The 13,956-nt window shown below is 45.0% G+C and overlaps 1 protein-coding gene across 1 annotated transcript in view; it reads left to right on the top strand.

Annotated features, from left to right (window-relative positions):
• LOC136437427 (activating signal cointegrator 1 complex subunit 3-like) overlaps positions 1-13,956 on the top strand; it is a 50,128-nt gene that overhangs the window by 28,477 nt on the left and 7,695 nt on the right. Inside the window, exons 29-39 of the mRNA XM_066432038.1 lie at positions 1,419-1,539; positions 7,170-7,312; positions 7,642-7,779; positions 8,037-8,157; positions 8,757-8,889; positions 9,290-9,415; positions 9,949-10,060; positions 10,514-10,648; positions 11,257-11,312; positions 11,675-11,843; positions 12,093-12,244. Coding sequence (XP_066288135.1) covers positions 1,419-1,539; positions 7,170-7,312; positions 7,642-7,779; positions 8,037-8,157; positions 8,757-8,889; positions 9,290-9,415; positions 9,949-10,060; positions 10,514-10,648; positions 11,257-11,312; positions 11,675-11,843; positions 12,093-12,244 — 1,406 coding nt within the window. The remainder of the gene's footprint in view (positions 1-1,418; positions 1,540-7,169; positions 7,313-7,641; positions 7,780-8,036; positions 8,158-8,756; positions 8,890-9,289; positions 9,416-9,948; positions 10,061-10,513; positions 10,649-11,256; positions 11,313-11,674; positions 11,844-12,092; positions 12,245-13,956) is intronic.

The following is a 13,956-nucleotide window of genomic DNA, read 5'->3' on the forward strand; positions in this document are numbered from 1 at the left end:
CCGAGGATGAAGCATGACGTTAGCTAGTGTAGTTGTTTATTATAACACTATAGGCAGTAACCAAGGCACTGGAGCCTTACCTCTGCTTGGAGAGTAGCTAAATGGCTACACAGGCTACCATTAGGCAACCAACAGCTGCTGTTTTATTGGGCTATACTTCACTACTTTCAAGATGGGGGTGTCGATCTATAATTCTTTAAAAAAACCTCCAAAATACTGCTGCAGTGCCCAAAATTGCCATGTTTCATCGGGACATCAATAGCTATCAACAAGCCAAAATTCAAACAAATCCATCCAAAGGGTCTTTAGTGCTCGCTCTGGTGCTCACTGCAAACACACAAACAAAGACAAAAACAGTACCCCTGCTGGAGGTCACTGACAGAGGTAATAATTGTTGAAGACAGATTTCTATGCAATGAATTCAGAGCTTTCTGTGTGCTTCAAAGGACAAAAGAGATAAATTCAGGGGCAAGCTAATTAAAATTGTAATATCATGATTCTAAGGACCGGAAATTTCAGTCTGCCACTAGACATATTCAATTTAAGTGCTTCTCATTACAAAAGCCTTGCTTAGAATGGCCTTTAGATAACTCCCCTTCAGATTGATAGGATTTGCAACGGGCATGCAGAGTTTGTTTTGCTAAACATGTGAGAAATGACATGTAAGATATAAGATACAAGATAACTTTATTGGAAATTGCAGTGTTGCCACGGAATTAAAACCAATTTGCAATCATAAAAACATTTAGGATAGACGACACAATATCGGCAGATTATCGTACGTACGGCCTTAAATCTAACATCAAAATAACCAAGATAGACAGTAGTTAAAAATAGGCATATCTTGTAGGTATATTTACAGAAAAACAGGTCACTGCCCATATTGGTTTATAATACGGGTCATGTACGGTATACAAGAGAATAAGAAAAGGAGTCATGTACTATACATGCAGGTAATACAAGTGCAGAGTTGATGGTGGTAAAGTGGTACTGTGTGTACAGAATATGGATTTGAACCTTGCCTTGTTAAGATAAATGCTCTACAACTGATGCAGTGCAACTTTATGTAGTTTCATTTAACATCCAAGATATTGCAACGAGTTAGAAAGGAGCCAAATGATTGTTGATGTGGATGTAACAGACTGAGTGTAGTGCACCAGTGGTAAAACAATCTTCAAGCAGATCTCTATGGGGGCAGAATCGTTTCCAGCCCGTAGGGGGCCGGCTGTAGATTCTGGCTGCTCCCGTAAAGGTCTGCTTGAATATTAGCATTTAGTTACAATTTCTTGTTCTGATGGCTGTGTACAAATGAAAAAAGAGCTAGTAAAAAAAAAAATGGAAAAGAATTTTAAAGTGGAAAAGAGCTGAGTTAAAAGTTATCCTTAACAAAATAAGCTCTCTTTTTGTGTTCTTCCCAGCTTGGCATGTTCAACTTCCGTCCCTCCGTGCGCCCTGTACCACTGGAGGTTCACATTCATGGTTACCCCGGCAAGCACTACTGTCCCCGCATGGCCACCATGAACAAACCTACATTCCAAGGTAAGTCTGCCATATCAGACCCCGTTCATACTAAATCGCGCAAATCGCGAAATCGCCCTGAGTCGCATTCCTTCACACCAGGGGTCGAACGAGCGCGAGTTGTAAAATCGTGTTCAACAGCTTGATCAACGGCAGACGCGTTATTCGATTGTCACCACTCTTACTGTTGTGTTCAATGACCTTCTTGTACTTCATCTTGAGTTTTTTACCTTTAATAGTGCGGCATTACTTCCATGTTTTCGCGTATTTGGCCAACTCAGGCAGTCGCCACTTCAGCGTACACGCTCTGGTTTCGGTGGGATCCCTTGAGTTTCTTCTGAATCCCCACATCCCCAAAGATGGCCATCAGTACATGCGTTTTCGTCGTTCCATACGCCAAAATCGCCGCCCGATTCTGACATATTTCCGCCGCATTCGGCTTAATATTCCAACAAGCTAGGTGGTAGATGAACATCGTATAATGAGCTGAAAGACTGAATTTGCAGATGACCCCTTGACCCATGACCGGGTAAATATGCAAAGTAAAGCGCCCAACGCGCATCAAGGCGATTTCGAGCGTTCATACTAAGTCGGAATGCAGGCAAATCGCGAGTAGACCACCTCCGGAGGTGGTTTCGCGGAAAGCGATTTCGGGCGATTTCAAATGCGATTTGGAGCGTTCATACTAAGCCACATTATCGCGATTTACGCGATTTCGCGATTTACGCGATTTAGTATGAACGGGGTCTCAGAGGCTGGTTACCTACATGTATGGAGAAGCCTTGGCCATTAAACCTCGTACGTTAAAGAACCCAACAGTGCTGTTCAGTTCATCCTCTGTGAGGTGACGTCGTTGTCTCCACAAGTCCCTGTCAAGTGGAGTTTAACTGAGATTTAAAGGTTAAGGTTCAAAATTTTATCCAGTTGCTTGAGTAACTATTATTGGCATAAGTGTTAAGGTTAGTTGAAGTTAAAGTGACTCAGGTGTCTTAGACGTGGCACCCATCTGCATTTCTGTAGCCCTTGGACCCTCATGACAAGTACAATTGTTCTAGAACAATAGATGAAGTCATATCATAGGTCAACTGAGGTCAGTGCTAAACGACCTGGAGGGCACACAGAGCAATGTAGCCTAGCTAGTGCATAGTGAACTAGACCTTCAGATCAGGGCAACCTAGCCTATATCCAGGGCAATATGAGACCCTTAACGCTGATTGGTCAATATCTTAAGCTCAAGTTAGATTGCCCTGCACTAGGGAGGCACAGAAAAGGTATAAAAGGAGGAGTGGTTCTATCTCTGTCATTCTTGAAAAAGACAATAAAGTCGAAACCGGTCGAATACCAGTCTCCGCTGTCATTTTCCCAAGAACTACCATGATGTCTACCCTTACAATTTGGGAGGATGCTGTATCCACGGCAGAAGCCAAGCGATCCAGCCACGAGACTTCGACGTCAAGAATACGTGATGAAGAGAGACAAGCAGAGAAGAAGAATGAGAAGAAAAGACAACGGAACGGATCTGAGACATCCGTTCCAGAACAGGAACCAGCACGGAAGGTACTTATCTACGCTGCACGCCAAGACCCCCTTCCCCCGAACAACACCACCGCTCTACAAAAGGACCTGATCAAGGCCACTGACAAGAGCCTCCGATACCAACTCCACCGAGAGACGCTACAGAAGTACTTGGATGAGCACCTGATCCCCAAAGGCCTGGTGATCGAGAAGAAACCCATGTTGGGTAAGACGAACCCAGAGTTCGATCGCCGCTGGGACGAGACCCTCAAGGAAACATCGCGTACCCTGATGGGTCTGATCATCGACTTCTACGGATCAGCAGAGGATGTCCTGGACAATACAATCGCGGGCCTCAATCGGAAGACAGAGGAACTTCCCCAAGAAGAACGGGAAACCCTTGAAAAGAACGTGGAAACGTTCAAGAAGAGAAAGGAAGCCGCTCTCCTCAAGACCAAGGAGAAAAAGTTCCAGCGAGATCGCGACATCGCCGTCAACGGCCCCAGCAAGAAGCGTCCAAAAAACGGAAGTACCCCTCCACAGGAGGGGTCCGACAACAAGGAGCAGCCACGGCAGCGCCTCACCGACAAAGGCGACGAAAGCTACAAAAGCGCCCCATCGGCAAAGAGGGACAAACGCCAGAATGCACCAGAAAAGGCACGCAAGCAGGCCAACGCAAGGAGGAACCCACGAGGGGGCTCCATAAGAAGGCTCGTGCTCGCCCTCGGCGATTTAATCGCCAAAAGGCCATCCAAGAAAAACGCAAGAGGAGGAAAGACAGGATACGGAAGATACGCCGCCGCAAACTCCTCGAAGCAGCAAGGAAAACAGTGGTAAACCTCTCGGACATACCACTCACCGACACTGACATACTTGCACTTTCTAAAGGACTCAACTTCTCCCCCTCACCCACTGATCTCAACCGACAACAACTCATCACAGACCTCCACGCCTTCTTCAGAAGACTTCGATTGCGGGAACTATTTGCTGACCACGACAAAATGGAGACCCAAAAATTCAAGGTCAAAAGCAAGTGGACTCCCCCCACCCACAGAGATCCGGCGCTAGACACCTTCATCATGGCAGTCGAAAAGGAAATCCTAGAACACAAGGAACCTTCACCAAGACTGTTCAAGACCAACATCTGCAGTGCAGAACGCGAAGCCCTTGCGGAACTCAGCCGAAGAACTGACATCATCATCAAACCCGCAGACAAGGGCTCCGCGGTAGTGATCATGAAAAGAGAAGACTACATCAAAGAAGCACTACGTCAACTCTCCAACAAAGATCACTACAAGCACATCGACTCCTGCCCCACGGAGGAACACGCCGCGCTGGTAAGAACAACTCTCTTTAAACTTCTTAACGAAGGAACTATCAGCGAAGACGAGTTCAACTATCTTGCGCCCGTACACCCAAGAACGCCTTTCTTCTACCTTCTCCCAAAGATCCATAAGGAAGGTAACCCGGGCAGACCAATCATCTCAGCCAATGACTGTGCAACAGAAAGGATCTCTGAATTTGCTGACCACCACCTCCGCCCTTTGGTGCAAAGACTACCATCTTACATCAAGGACACTACAGACTTCTTACAAAAACTCAACAAACTCGGGAAGATTTCGCCAACCGCCAAACTGGTCACCCTGGACGTGTCATCCCTCTACACTAACATCCCAACAGAAGAAGGTATACAAGCGTCTCGCGAAGCGCTCCAAAAGAACCCTTCAGACGTTCCCACCGAAGCCATCTGCGATCTACTGGACAGGATCCTGAACCTCAACAACTTCAAGTTCAACGGAGGACACTACATCCAAGTCCAAGGAACGGCTATGGGAACGAGAGTGGCGCCTTCATACGCAAACATCTTCATGGGAAAATTCGAGGAACAACACGTCTACAAGAGGAACCTCAAACCATTAGTCTGGTGGAGGTACATAGACGATATTTTCGCCATCTGGACACACTCGGAAGAAGACTTCAAGTCATTCATAAAAGACCTCAACACAGCACATCCAACCATCAAGTTCACGGTAGAAACCTCCACTACATCTATCAACTTCCTGGACGTCACCATCAGCGTTTCGGAGGGAGCTTTCACCACGGATCTCTACACAAAACCCACAGATAAGCACCAATATCTTCTAAGGAATTCTTCCCACCCTACCCACTGCAAACGGGGTATACCTTTTGGACAATTCTTACGCGTTCGCAGAATCTGCTCAGACGAACCCAAATACAGGGAACGAGCACAGCAGCTAAAAGAACATTTCCAGAATCGAGGCTATGAAGACGCCCTCCTGGATCAAGCTGCACAACGCGCCCAAGACCGCCCAAGAGAGGAACTCCTAGGAGCCAAGAAGAAAAAGGTTGCCTCGCAAGACAGACCAGTCCTAGTCACCACCTACAACCCACATCTACCACCCATCAACAACATTCTCAGAAAGTACTGGAACATTCTACAACTATCACCCAGAACACGAGAACTCTTCCAAGATCCACCACTCATCGCCTACCGCCGCAACAAAAATCTGAGGGATACACTGGTGAGGGCCCAGATCCCGAGGGAGAACAAGAATTTCATCACGAAAAACATCCCTCCGGGATCATACCCGTGCGGAAGAAAGTGCCTCACCTGCACATACGTCAGGAAGAGCAAGGATTTCCAAAGCCATCGCACTTCGAGACGCTACACCATCAGGGCCCACATCACATGCCGCACCAGGAATATCATATACATGATACAGTGCAAGAAATGCGGCATACAATACGTCGGCGAAACCGGACAAACATTGGCCAACAGGATGAACGGGCACCGATCTTCCATCAAGACGGACAAGGATACACCCATCGCAGCCCACTTCAACCAACCGAGCCACACCGTCGCGGACATGGAGGTCGTCGGACTCGAGAAGCTGGCGTACGGCAGGACCGAAGACCTCACACGACAACGACGACTCAGCAGAGAATCCTACTGGATACATCAGCTCCGAACACTTCACCCAGAAGGACTCAACCTGGAATCACTGGAAATAACCAGGGTATGAGGGGACAAGAAGTATAGTTCTCGTCGTAACCGGCGCTAACACTTTGACTTGTAGTTGATTTACGCTTCGCATTTGCTGGTTACTAGTATCCTATGGATCCGAGCACTAACTTAGAAAGTTCGGTAGTTTGTTACATTCATGCTTTGTTTGTAATTTGGTTGTATTTTGTATTTGATTCTCTGTATTTAAGCCACCTAGCGGCAGACCTCCTGTTCATGTATGTAGCTTCACTCTGCTTGTACGGACCACTCTCCTTGACTTTGTAAACACGCATACCATTGTAAACGTCCACCATGACGTCATAATTGTAATGTGCCTCCTCCACCAATGTATAGTAAGACCCTCATGACAAGTACAATTGTTCTAGAACAATAGATGAAGTCATATCATAGGTCAACTGAGGTCAGTGCTAAACGACCTGGAGGGCACACAGAGCAATGTAGCCTAGCTAGTGCATAGTGAACTAGACCTTCAGATCAGGGCAACCTAGCCTATATCCAGGGCAATATGAGACCCTTAACGCTGATTGGTCAATATCTTAAGCTCAAGTTAGAGCGCCCTGCACTAGGGAGGCACAGAAAAGGTATAAAAGGAGGAGTGGTCCTATCTCTGTCATTCTTGAAAAAGACAATAAAGTCGAAACCGGTCGAATACCAGTCTCCGCTGTCATTTTCCCAAGAACTACCATGATATTATTGGCATAAGTGTTAAGGTTAGTTGAAGTTAAAGTGACTCAGGTGTCTTAGACGTGGCACCCATCTGCATTTCTGTAGCCCTTGGGCCACGCATTTAAATTTGTGCAAGTCACTACAGCAGGGGGCTGGTCCACTGGTAGTGATGTGTGTTTAATGACCATACTCTTTCCCAAATGATGAGTGCTAAGCAGAGAAAACAGTATGTACCATTTTTAAAGTCTTTGGTATGACCAGGCCGGGGATCAATCTCACGACCTACCGTGTGCACAGCGAACACTCTACCAACTAGGCCATATTTCTTTTTACACCGGGGTAATAAGATATAAATTGTTTAATAGAAAATAAAAGTTAGATGTTTATAACTATACTGAAGCATGTTTTTTATTTGTATGTACAGCTGTGCGCACCCACTCTCCCCTGAAGCCAGCCCTAGTGTTCGTGTCGTCACGGCGACAGACCAGACTGACAGCTCTGGACCTCATCGCTTTCTTGGCTGTGGAAGACAACCCCAAACAGTGGCTGCACATGCCTGAAAACGAGGTTAGTCCATCATGATCAATAGGAAAGTGGTGTCGTGTTGGCATAACGGGTATATAGGGTGTTTGGCCAAGAACCCAAGAAAGGCACTTTCCTCACTCAACCTCACTTCAAATTCGGTAGATTCTGAGGGCAAGGTTGAGCCCCTGCTGGCTTGGGGCCGCATTCATCCTTTCAGGAAGGGACTTAAAGCTGGGGTCTTGTGTATGGAATTACCATCAGACAGGGTTTCCCCTTAAATTTGTGTGTCAGAGGTGTGATTTGATAGGGTGTGATTTGATATTTGACAGAATTTCAAAGTTTTGTAAATCTGACTGAATTGTTTTCCCTAGATGGAAGCTGTGATAAAACATGTCCATGATAACAACCTGAAGCTGACCCTGGCGTTCGGCATCGGTCTCCACCATGCCGGGTTGCATGAGAGGGACAGGAAGACAGTGGAGGAGCTCTTCGTCCATCAGAAGATTCAGGTTAGAAGATGACCAATGAATGAATTTGAGTGTTAAATTACTACTAACTAAAGGTAAATGCTTTGAATAGTAGTCCACTGTTCTGCTGCTGTAGTGGTCTGAACACCCTGCAGCTGCAATCAGTCTTTGCTTTGAGTGTAGACACTCAAAGCAGCAAGATGTAGAAGAGAGAGTTAAGAAGTGCCATTCGAAATGTATTGCTCGAACTTAAGTCCAAGACTTACTCTTAATGTTGTTTGTGTTATTCTCCTGTTCAGGTGTTGATAGCCACCAGCACGTTGGCCTGGGGAGTCAACTTCCCTGCACACCTTGTCGTCGTCAAGGGCACGGAGTACTTTGATGGAAAGACCTGTCGCTATGTGGACTTCCCCATCACTGGTTGGTGTAGAATATTTTATTTTATTTATTTGTTTGGCTCCACAGATTTAAAAACAGTCAATCTAGTGAGAAGCCAGCAACAGAAACCTTGTTTTCCGGCTCCTCAGTAAACAAACAGTAAATGCAAGAAAAACCTTTAAGTTAAATACTACTGATGATAATAAGGCAGTATGTACAACAATGTCTTGGTACATGTACCATACAATATGGTATTGTGGTGATCTTCATCACAGATTTTGAAAGGGAGGAGTTGTATACAATGTGAAGTGAGGGTTGTTGAATTGGAAGAAAAATAAAAACTAGATGCTAGTCATTGTTTCTGGATAATCCAGAAAAGTATATTATGTGACAACTCAGGTAAAAATGAGTACACCTATCTTTGGTTAGGGATTTTCTCTCAGATAGCCAGAGGTCTTGAGCATGTTAAAAAAGCCACTCTTATCAAACCATGCTTATAATAATAGTACAAGTCCAACTTAATGTGAGTGGATCAAAACTTACAGTCTTGTACCTACTGTACAAAACTGGTGTGTTGTACCTAAAGGCGGTTTACAGGTTATGCAAACAGACAACAACATGTACCTCTCCATGTTATATAGATGTGCTACAGATGATGGGGAGGGCAGGCAGACCTCAGTATGATGATCAGGGCAAGGCTGTCATCCTGGTTCATGACATCAAGAAACACTTCTACAAGAAGTTCCTATATGAGCCCTTCCCTGTGGAGTCCAGGTAACAAGAAATATATGGAGAAACAGTAGTCTATAGGACCTGGTATTGTAAAGCATTGGTTTTGAACTGGCACATAAGGCAATTACAGTATGAAAATGCTTAGGCAAAGGAAACAGAGAACTTCAAGGCATGATTTTAGGAGGACTTAGAAACCTAAAATGCACTGATTGTTTTCGTAGGATACAACTAATTGTATAAGCTGTAAAGATATGCCAAGGCAGATAACCTGGCCACCATTTTACTGTTGCACATGACATCAATGATATGACAGATATTGTACAGTTTGCATACTAGGCAGACCTAGTTTCATGCAATTTAGTGTATAAAACCTTGTGGCTAAGTGTAGGATATACATGTAATTATGACCCAGACTTATTATTCTAACATTTTTCCTTCCCAGCCTGTTATCTGTACTTGCTGAACATCTGAATGCAGAGATCGTAGCTGGAACCATCACGTCCAAACAAGACGCCATGGACTACATAACATGGACATACTTCTTCAGGAGGCTTGTTATGAACCCCAGGTTTGTTAATTAGGATCTCACATAGGTATCACCAGTGATGAATGAACAGCAGTCCATTTATTCATTGTGTTAATGTATGTATCATGCTCCTGTCCCCTTACTTGGATGATACTCCCACTGACTGTGTACTTCTTGGCCTTGGTGCTGAATGACATTCACTTGTGCGTGAGTTCGCATAAATATTTTGTTTCAGAAATGCTCACAATAGACCCCTTTCCAAACCATTGCAAAATCTTCTCTTGCGAGAGACAATCCGCTAGGAATGTGTGTAGGTTGGGCAAAAATGAGGGTCGGGTGATAATTATAATAGGCCTTGTTGTAGAGGCCTTCTTTCTAATTCCGATTGGCGATGAGAACTGGAAATAACTGCCGGAACTCATGCAAGATCCTTCCAAATTATGCTCTCACAAGAGCAGACTTCACAATGGTGCCAGAGTTTGAAAAGGGGTCTCTTGGACCAGGTTCAGTGTAGAAAAGTTTGGGATGATTTTGTAAATGACATATGATGAGACAAAGTTGTATCTTCCATACAGTTACTATGAGTTGGAGGATGCGGACCATGACAGCATCAACACATTCCTGTCAGGACTGGTGGAGAAGGCCCTGTTGGACCTGGAGTCCTGTTACTGTATCACTACTGCAGAGGTTCGTTTGTGGACATTCCCCTGTTCTCCTGCATCTATTAGGCTAGCATAAATGGCCTGCCTCAGTGTGAAGAGCTGAAATGCGGGGATGATGATGGTTATTAGCATGAATGCCAAAGGGCTGATCACAGTTATCGTATATTTAAATAATGAAACATTTGCGGCGGTTTTATTTGCACAATGGCCTCTCCTCCGCAAACTCATGACACAGAAAATATGTCTCCTTTATATGACTAATGTACTGCGGAATTCTTTGAACCGCAAATTCAAAACACCAGGAAAAAAATCTCCTTTTACCTCCTTCCACGAAGTAAAACCACGGCAAAACTAAATGAATATACAGGACCTGTGAAAGGTTTGCCACAGCAAATTTGAGAGCATGCTTGGTACATACTAGATGTGTTGTACAAAATTTGGCTGTGGTGAGTTCATAAGGTTGATTTCTACTGTTCAGGACAACCGTGGAGTGGAGCCCCAGACCCTAGGGAGGATCGCCTCCTACTACTACCTGAGTCACTACACTGTCAAGATGTTTAGGGACAGGATGACTCCAACAACTACCATGAAAGATCTCATCTCTCTTCTCTCTGTGAGTAGAAATCTTGCTTATCAAATGAAGTCTTTAAAACATTTATTTTTCAATTGGAACTCTATTGTAAACTTATTATTTATGGCTGTTCAATGACCTTCATTAATATTAATCCGCTGGGTTACATAAATCTGCCACTTTAAAAAACAGTGGGTTTGAGAGATCTCTAGTTCAGCATCCCCCAGGTACGCACAGATAAGATATACAGGAGTGCATTAAACAGGGGGACGTTGGGTTGGAGATCTGTTTGGACATGTCTTTTCAGGGTGGCAGAATTATGTATCCTGGTGGAATTATGTTTAATATATGTTACATGTATATGAACCCATATGGAGGTTTGGACAGTAACCCTCTCATGTTTTTTTTGGTGTAATATCTATCTTTTTTTAAATTGTTGTTGTTCATATTTTTTAAAGGCTTGCTTTCTCCCCCTTCCATAATGTTTTACCTGGAATGGACCTTAGTATCTGTTTGTTTGATGTAAATATTTTCAGACTTTCCCATAAGAAGGAATGGCATCCATACTACTAGTATTTTGGTTTGATGATGTCCCCAATTTTCCTTTTCTGAGGTGTTTCTACTCACTATCTGACACTTTAATATTCCAGGACACCAAGGAGTATGCAGAGCTGCCTGTTCGACACAATGAAGATGCACTCAACAGGTAAAATTACATGTATCATCTGTCATTCCAGTGTTTGGTTGTTAAGGCTGAGAGATTTTTTTCACAAAAAAAAAAGGTTAAGTGGAATCAAGTAGTTGATAAATGAATAAAAAATAGTTAGTGAATAGATAAATGAATAGTTGATCTCATAAAAAAGTGTACCAAATCGCTTTTATTGAGTGGTTACAATATACAGTCAATACTAAAACACAGAAACATCACAATTCTGGCCAATCTATAAAAGCTTTGATTGTTTGTTTTTTGTTCAGTGGTTACAATGTACAGTCAACACACAAAACACAGAACGTAACCATTCAGGCCCATTGGTAATCAGTTTTACTGGTATTTTGTTTTTTGTCCAGTGAACTAGCGAAGCACCTTCCCCTGGAGGTGGATCCGTACAGCTACGACAGTTCCCACACCAAGGCCCACCTCCTGCTGCAGGCACACTTCTCACGGCAGCAGCTCCCCAGTACTGACTACCTCACCGACACCAAGTCTGTACTGGATCAGGCACTCAGGATCTTACAGGTCAGGATTTAACCTGCTATTGAAATGGTCGCATTTCTAAACAGGGGCCTGGCCAGGCAGCTCGCAGTTACGAATGTTTGATAAAAGACACAGTGACAAAACATTGAAAATGATTAGGTAAACAATTTCTTGACATATACTTTTATTTTGTTCTCGCACAAACAGCCCAGTCGGGTGACTGCTTTACCTTTTTTATGGTAGTTATGATGGTCTATTGAAAACTATAAGTATAACCTTTTATCTGTCCAGGCCATGACTGATGTGACAGCTGACGAGGGCTGGCTCATCCCCACCCTGTCCATCATGCAGCTGATACAGATGGCCGTACAGGGCTGCTGGTCCAACGACCCCAGCCTGCTCAACCTGCCACACATACAGAAACAACATCTACAGTGTTTCAGGTAAACCTGCCACACATACAGAAACAACATCTACAGTGTTTCAGGTAAACCTGCCACACATACAGAAACAACATCTACACTGTTTCAGGTAAACCTGCCACACATACAGAAACAACATCTACACTGTTTCAGGTAAACCTGCCACACATACAGAAACAACATCTACACTGTTGTCTTCTGCATCCTCTCGGTTGTCAGTCAGACTTATGACTGTAGGTGTAATCAAGCCTGACCACCCCCATGTGTCCTTATCTTGGTAGCTCCCAAGAAGAAAGAAACTCCCCTAATCCCTTGCGTCGGCACGATCCTCAGTCTAAATTTTTTAAGCTAGTGAACACACCTCCGTGTGTCCTTCTCCGTAAAAACGGCCAGGAACCAACTGTTAGTTGGTGTTCCTTCCCCTTAGTTTCTCCTCGCGCCATGGCTTCTTCAGACGAGTTTCTACGCGTCGGCCCGCCTGTTCTGCGGGCTTGCAGTGTGGTTCCAGCCACACACGAGACGTCTTTGCCAGCACCGGCGGCAGGGAGAGGATGGCGCCGGGACCGCAGGCCCTTGCTATTCCACTGCGTATCGCTAGAGGGCGCGGCCGCCCGCACATGGCAGAGGCCATGCGCCGCCATCTTGCTGTCTTCAGGAGAAGCAGCGCAAGAGAAGAAGAGATCGTCTCAGCGGGGTTTCTACCGAGATGCCAGCGCCGCACCAACTTCTAGAGGCCAGTTGGCGGTCGGCTCGACTTTCCAGTCGCCGATTTCAGCGTTCCTGTGGCCTTGGAGCGGCTCGTCCGGGGAGACTTCAGCGGCGAGTGGGGGAGGGCAGCGTTCGTGACTTCTCCACACTGCACTGCAGGGTTCTGCATGTCTCCGACGGAGGCTCGCATTTTTCCCCCTTTTTTAGGGTTGGTGACTTCTTACTGGCCCTCGCTGCGCCCAGAGGCGTTTGCTGGCGTCCAGAAGATCTCCGACTCCAGCAAGCTTCGAACTACGTCGACAGCTTCTTCACGAAGTGAGAGGGACGCAGCGATTCGCCCTGCGTCCATGGGAGACTTCCGTCCTCCGTGACTTCGGCAGCTGGAGAAGAAGAAGATGTGTGGCTGTGCTCATCGAACAGCCGAGACTTCAGCGGTTTTTCGGAGTCTTCGACATCCGAGCGCCGCCTCATCGGCTCCAACAAGCGGAGTTGAGCAGGTCCTTTGCAAGTAGGACCTCCCTTACGGTTAGCCGCGGCTACCTTTATGGTCAGAAATTACGTTGTTCCTACAATGAGAGCTGTTTTCACATGCTTTTTATTTTGTGGAATGCTGGATAATATTGTTGTTTTTCTATCTGTACATAACTTTAACGTTACTGTTGTGTTATCTTGATGGTATTGTCTGAAGTACAGACCATGATTAGTCCAGTGATTTATGGATTGTTTTAGCTGTGCCTTCAACGATAGCTGTTTTCACATGCATTTTTGTGGAATGCTGGATACTATTGTTGTTTTTTATCTGCACATAACTTTACAGTTGTGTTTATCTTGATGATTCTATATACAGACCATGATTTTAGTCCATTGATTTATGGATTATTTTTAGCTTGTCACAGTTCCCAGTTTCTTTCACTGGGTTTGTTGTTGTTTGATTGTTGTCAAGGGCACAGGCAGGTGAACCACTCATCTGTTGTCAGTTCAACCTGCGAATTGGGGGGATTTAGATATCCCCAACCCACTACTGC

This window comes from Branchiostoma lanceolatum, chromosome 6 (genome assembly GCF_035083965.1).
Source record: "Branchiostoma lanceolatum isolate klBraLanc5 chromosome 6, klBraLanc5.hap2, whole genome shotgun sequence".
NCBI lineage: Eukaryota > Metazoa > Chordata > Leptocardii > Amphioxiformes > Branchiostomatidae > Branchiostoma > Branchiostoma lanceolatum.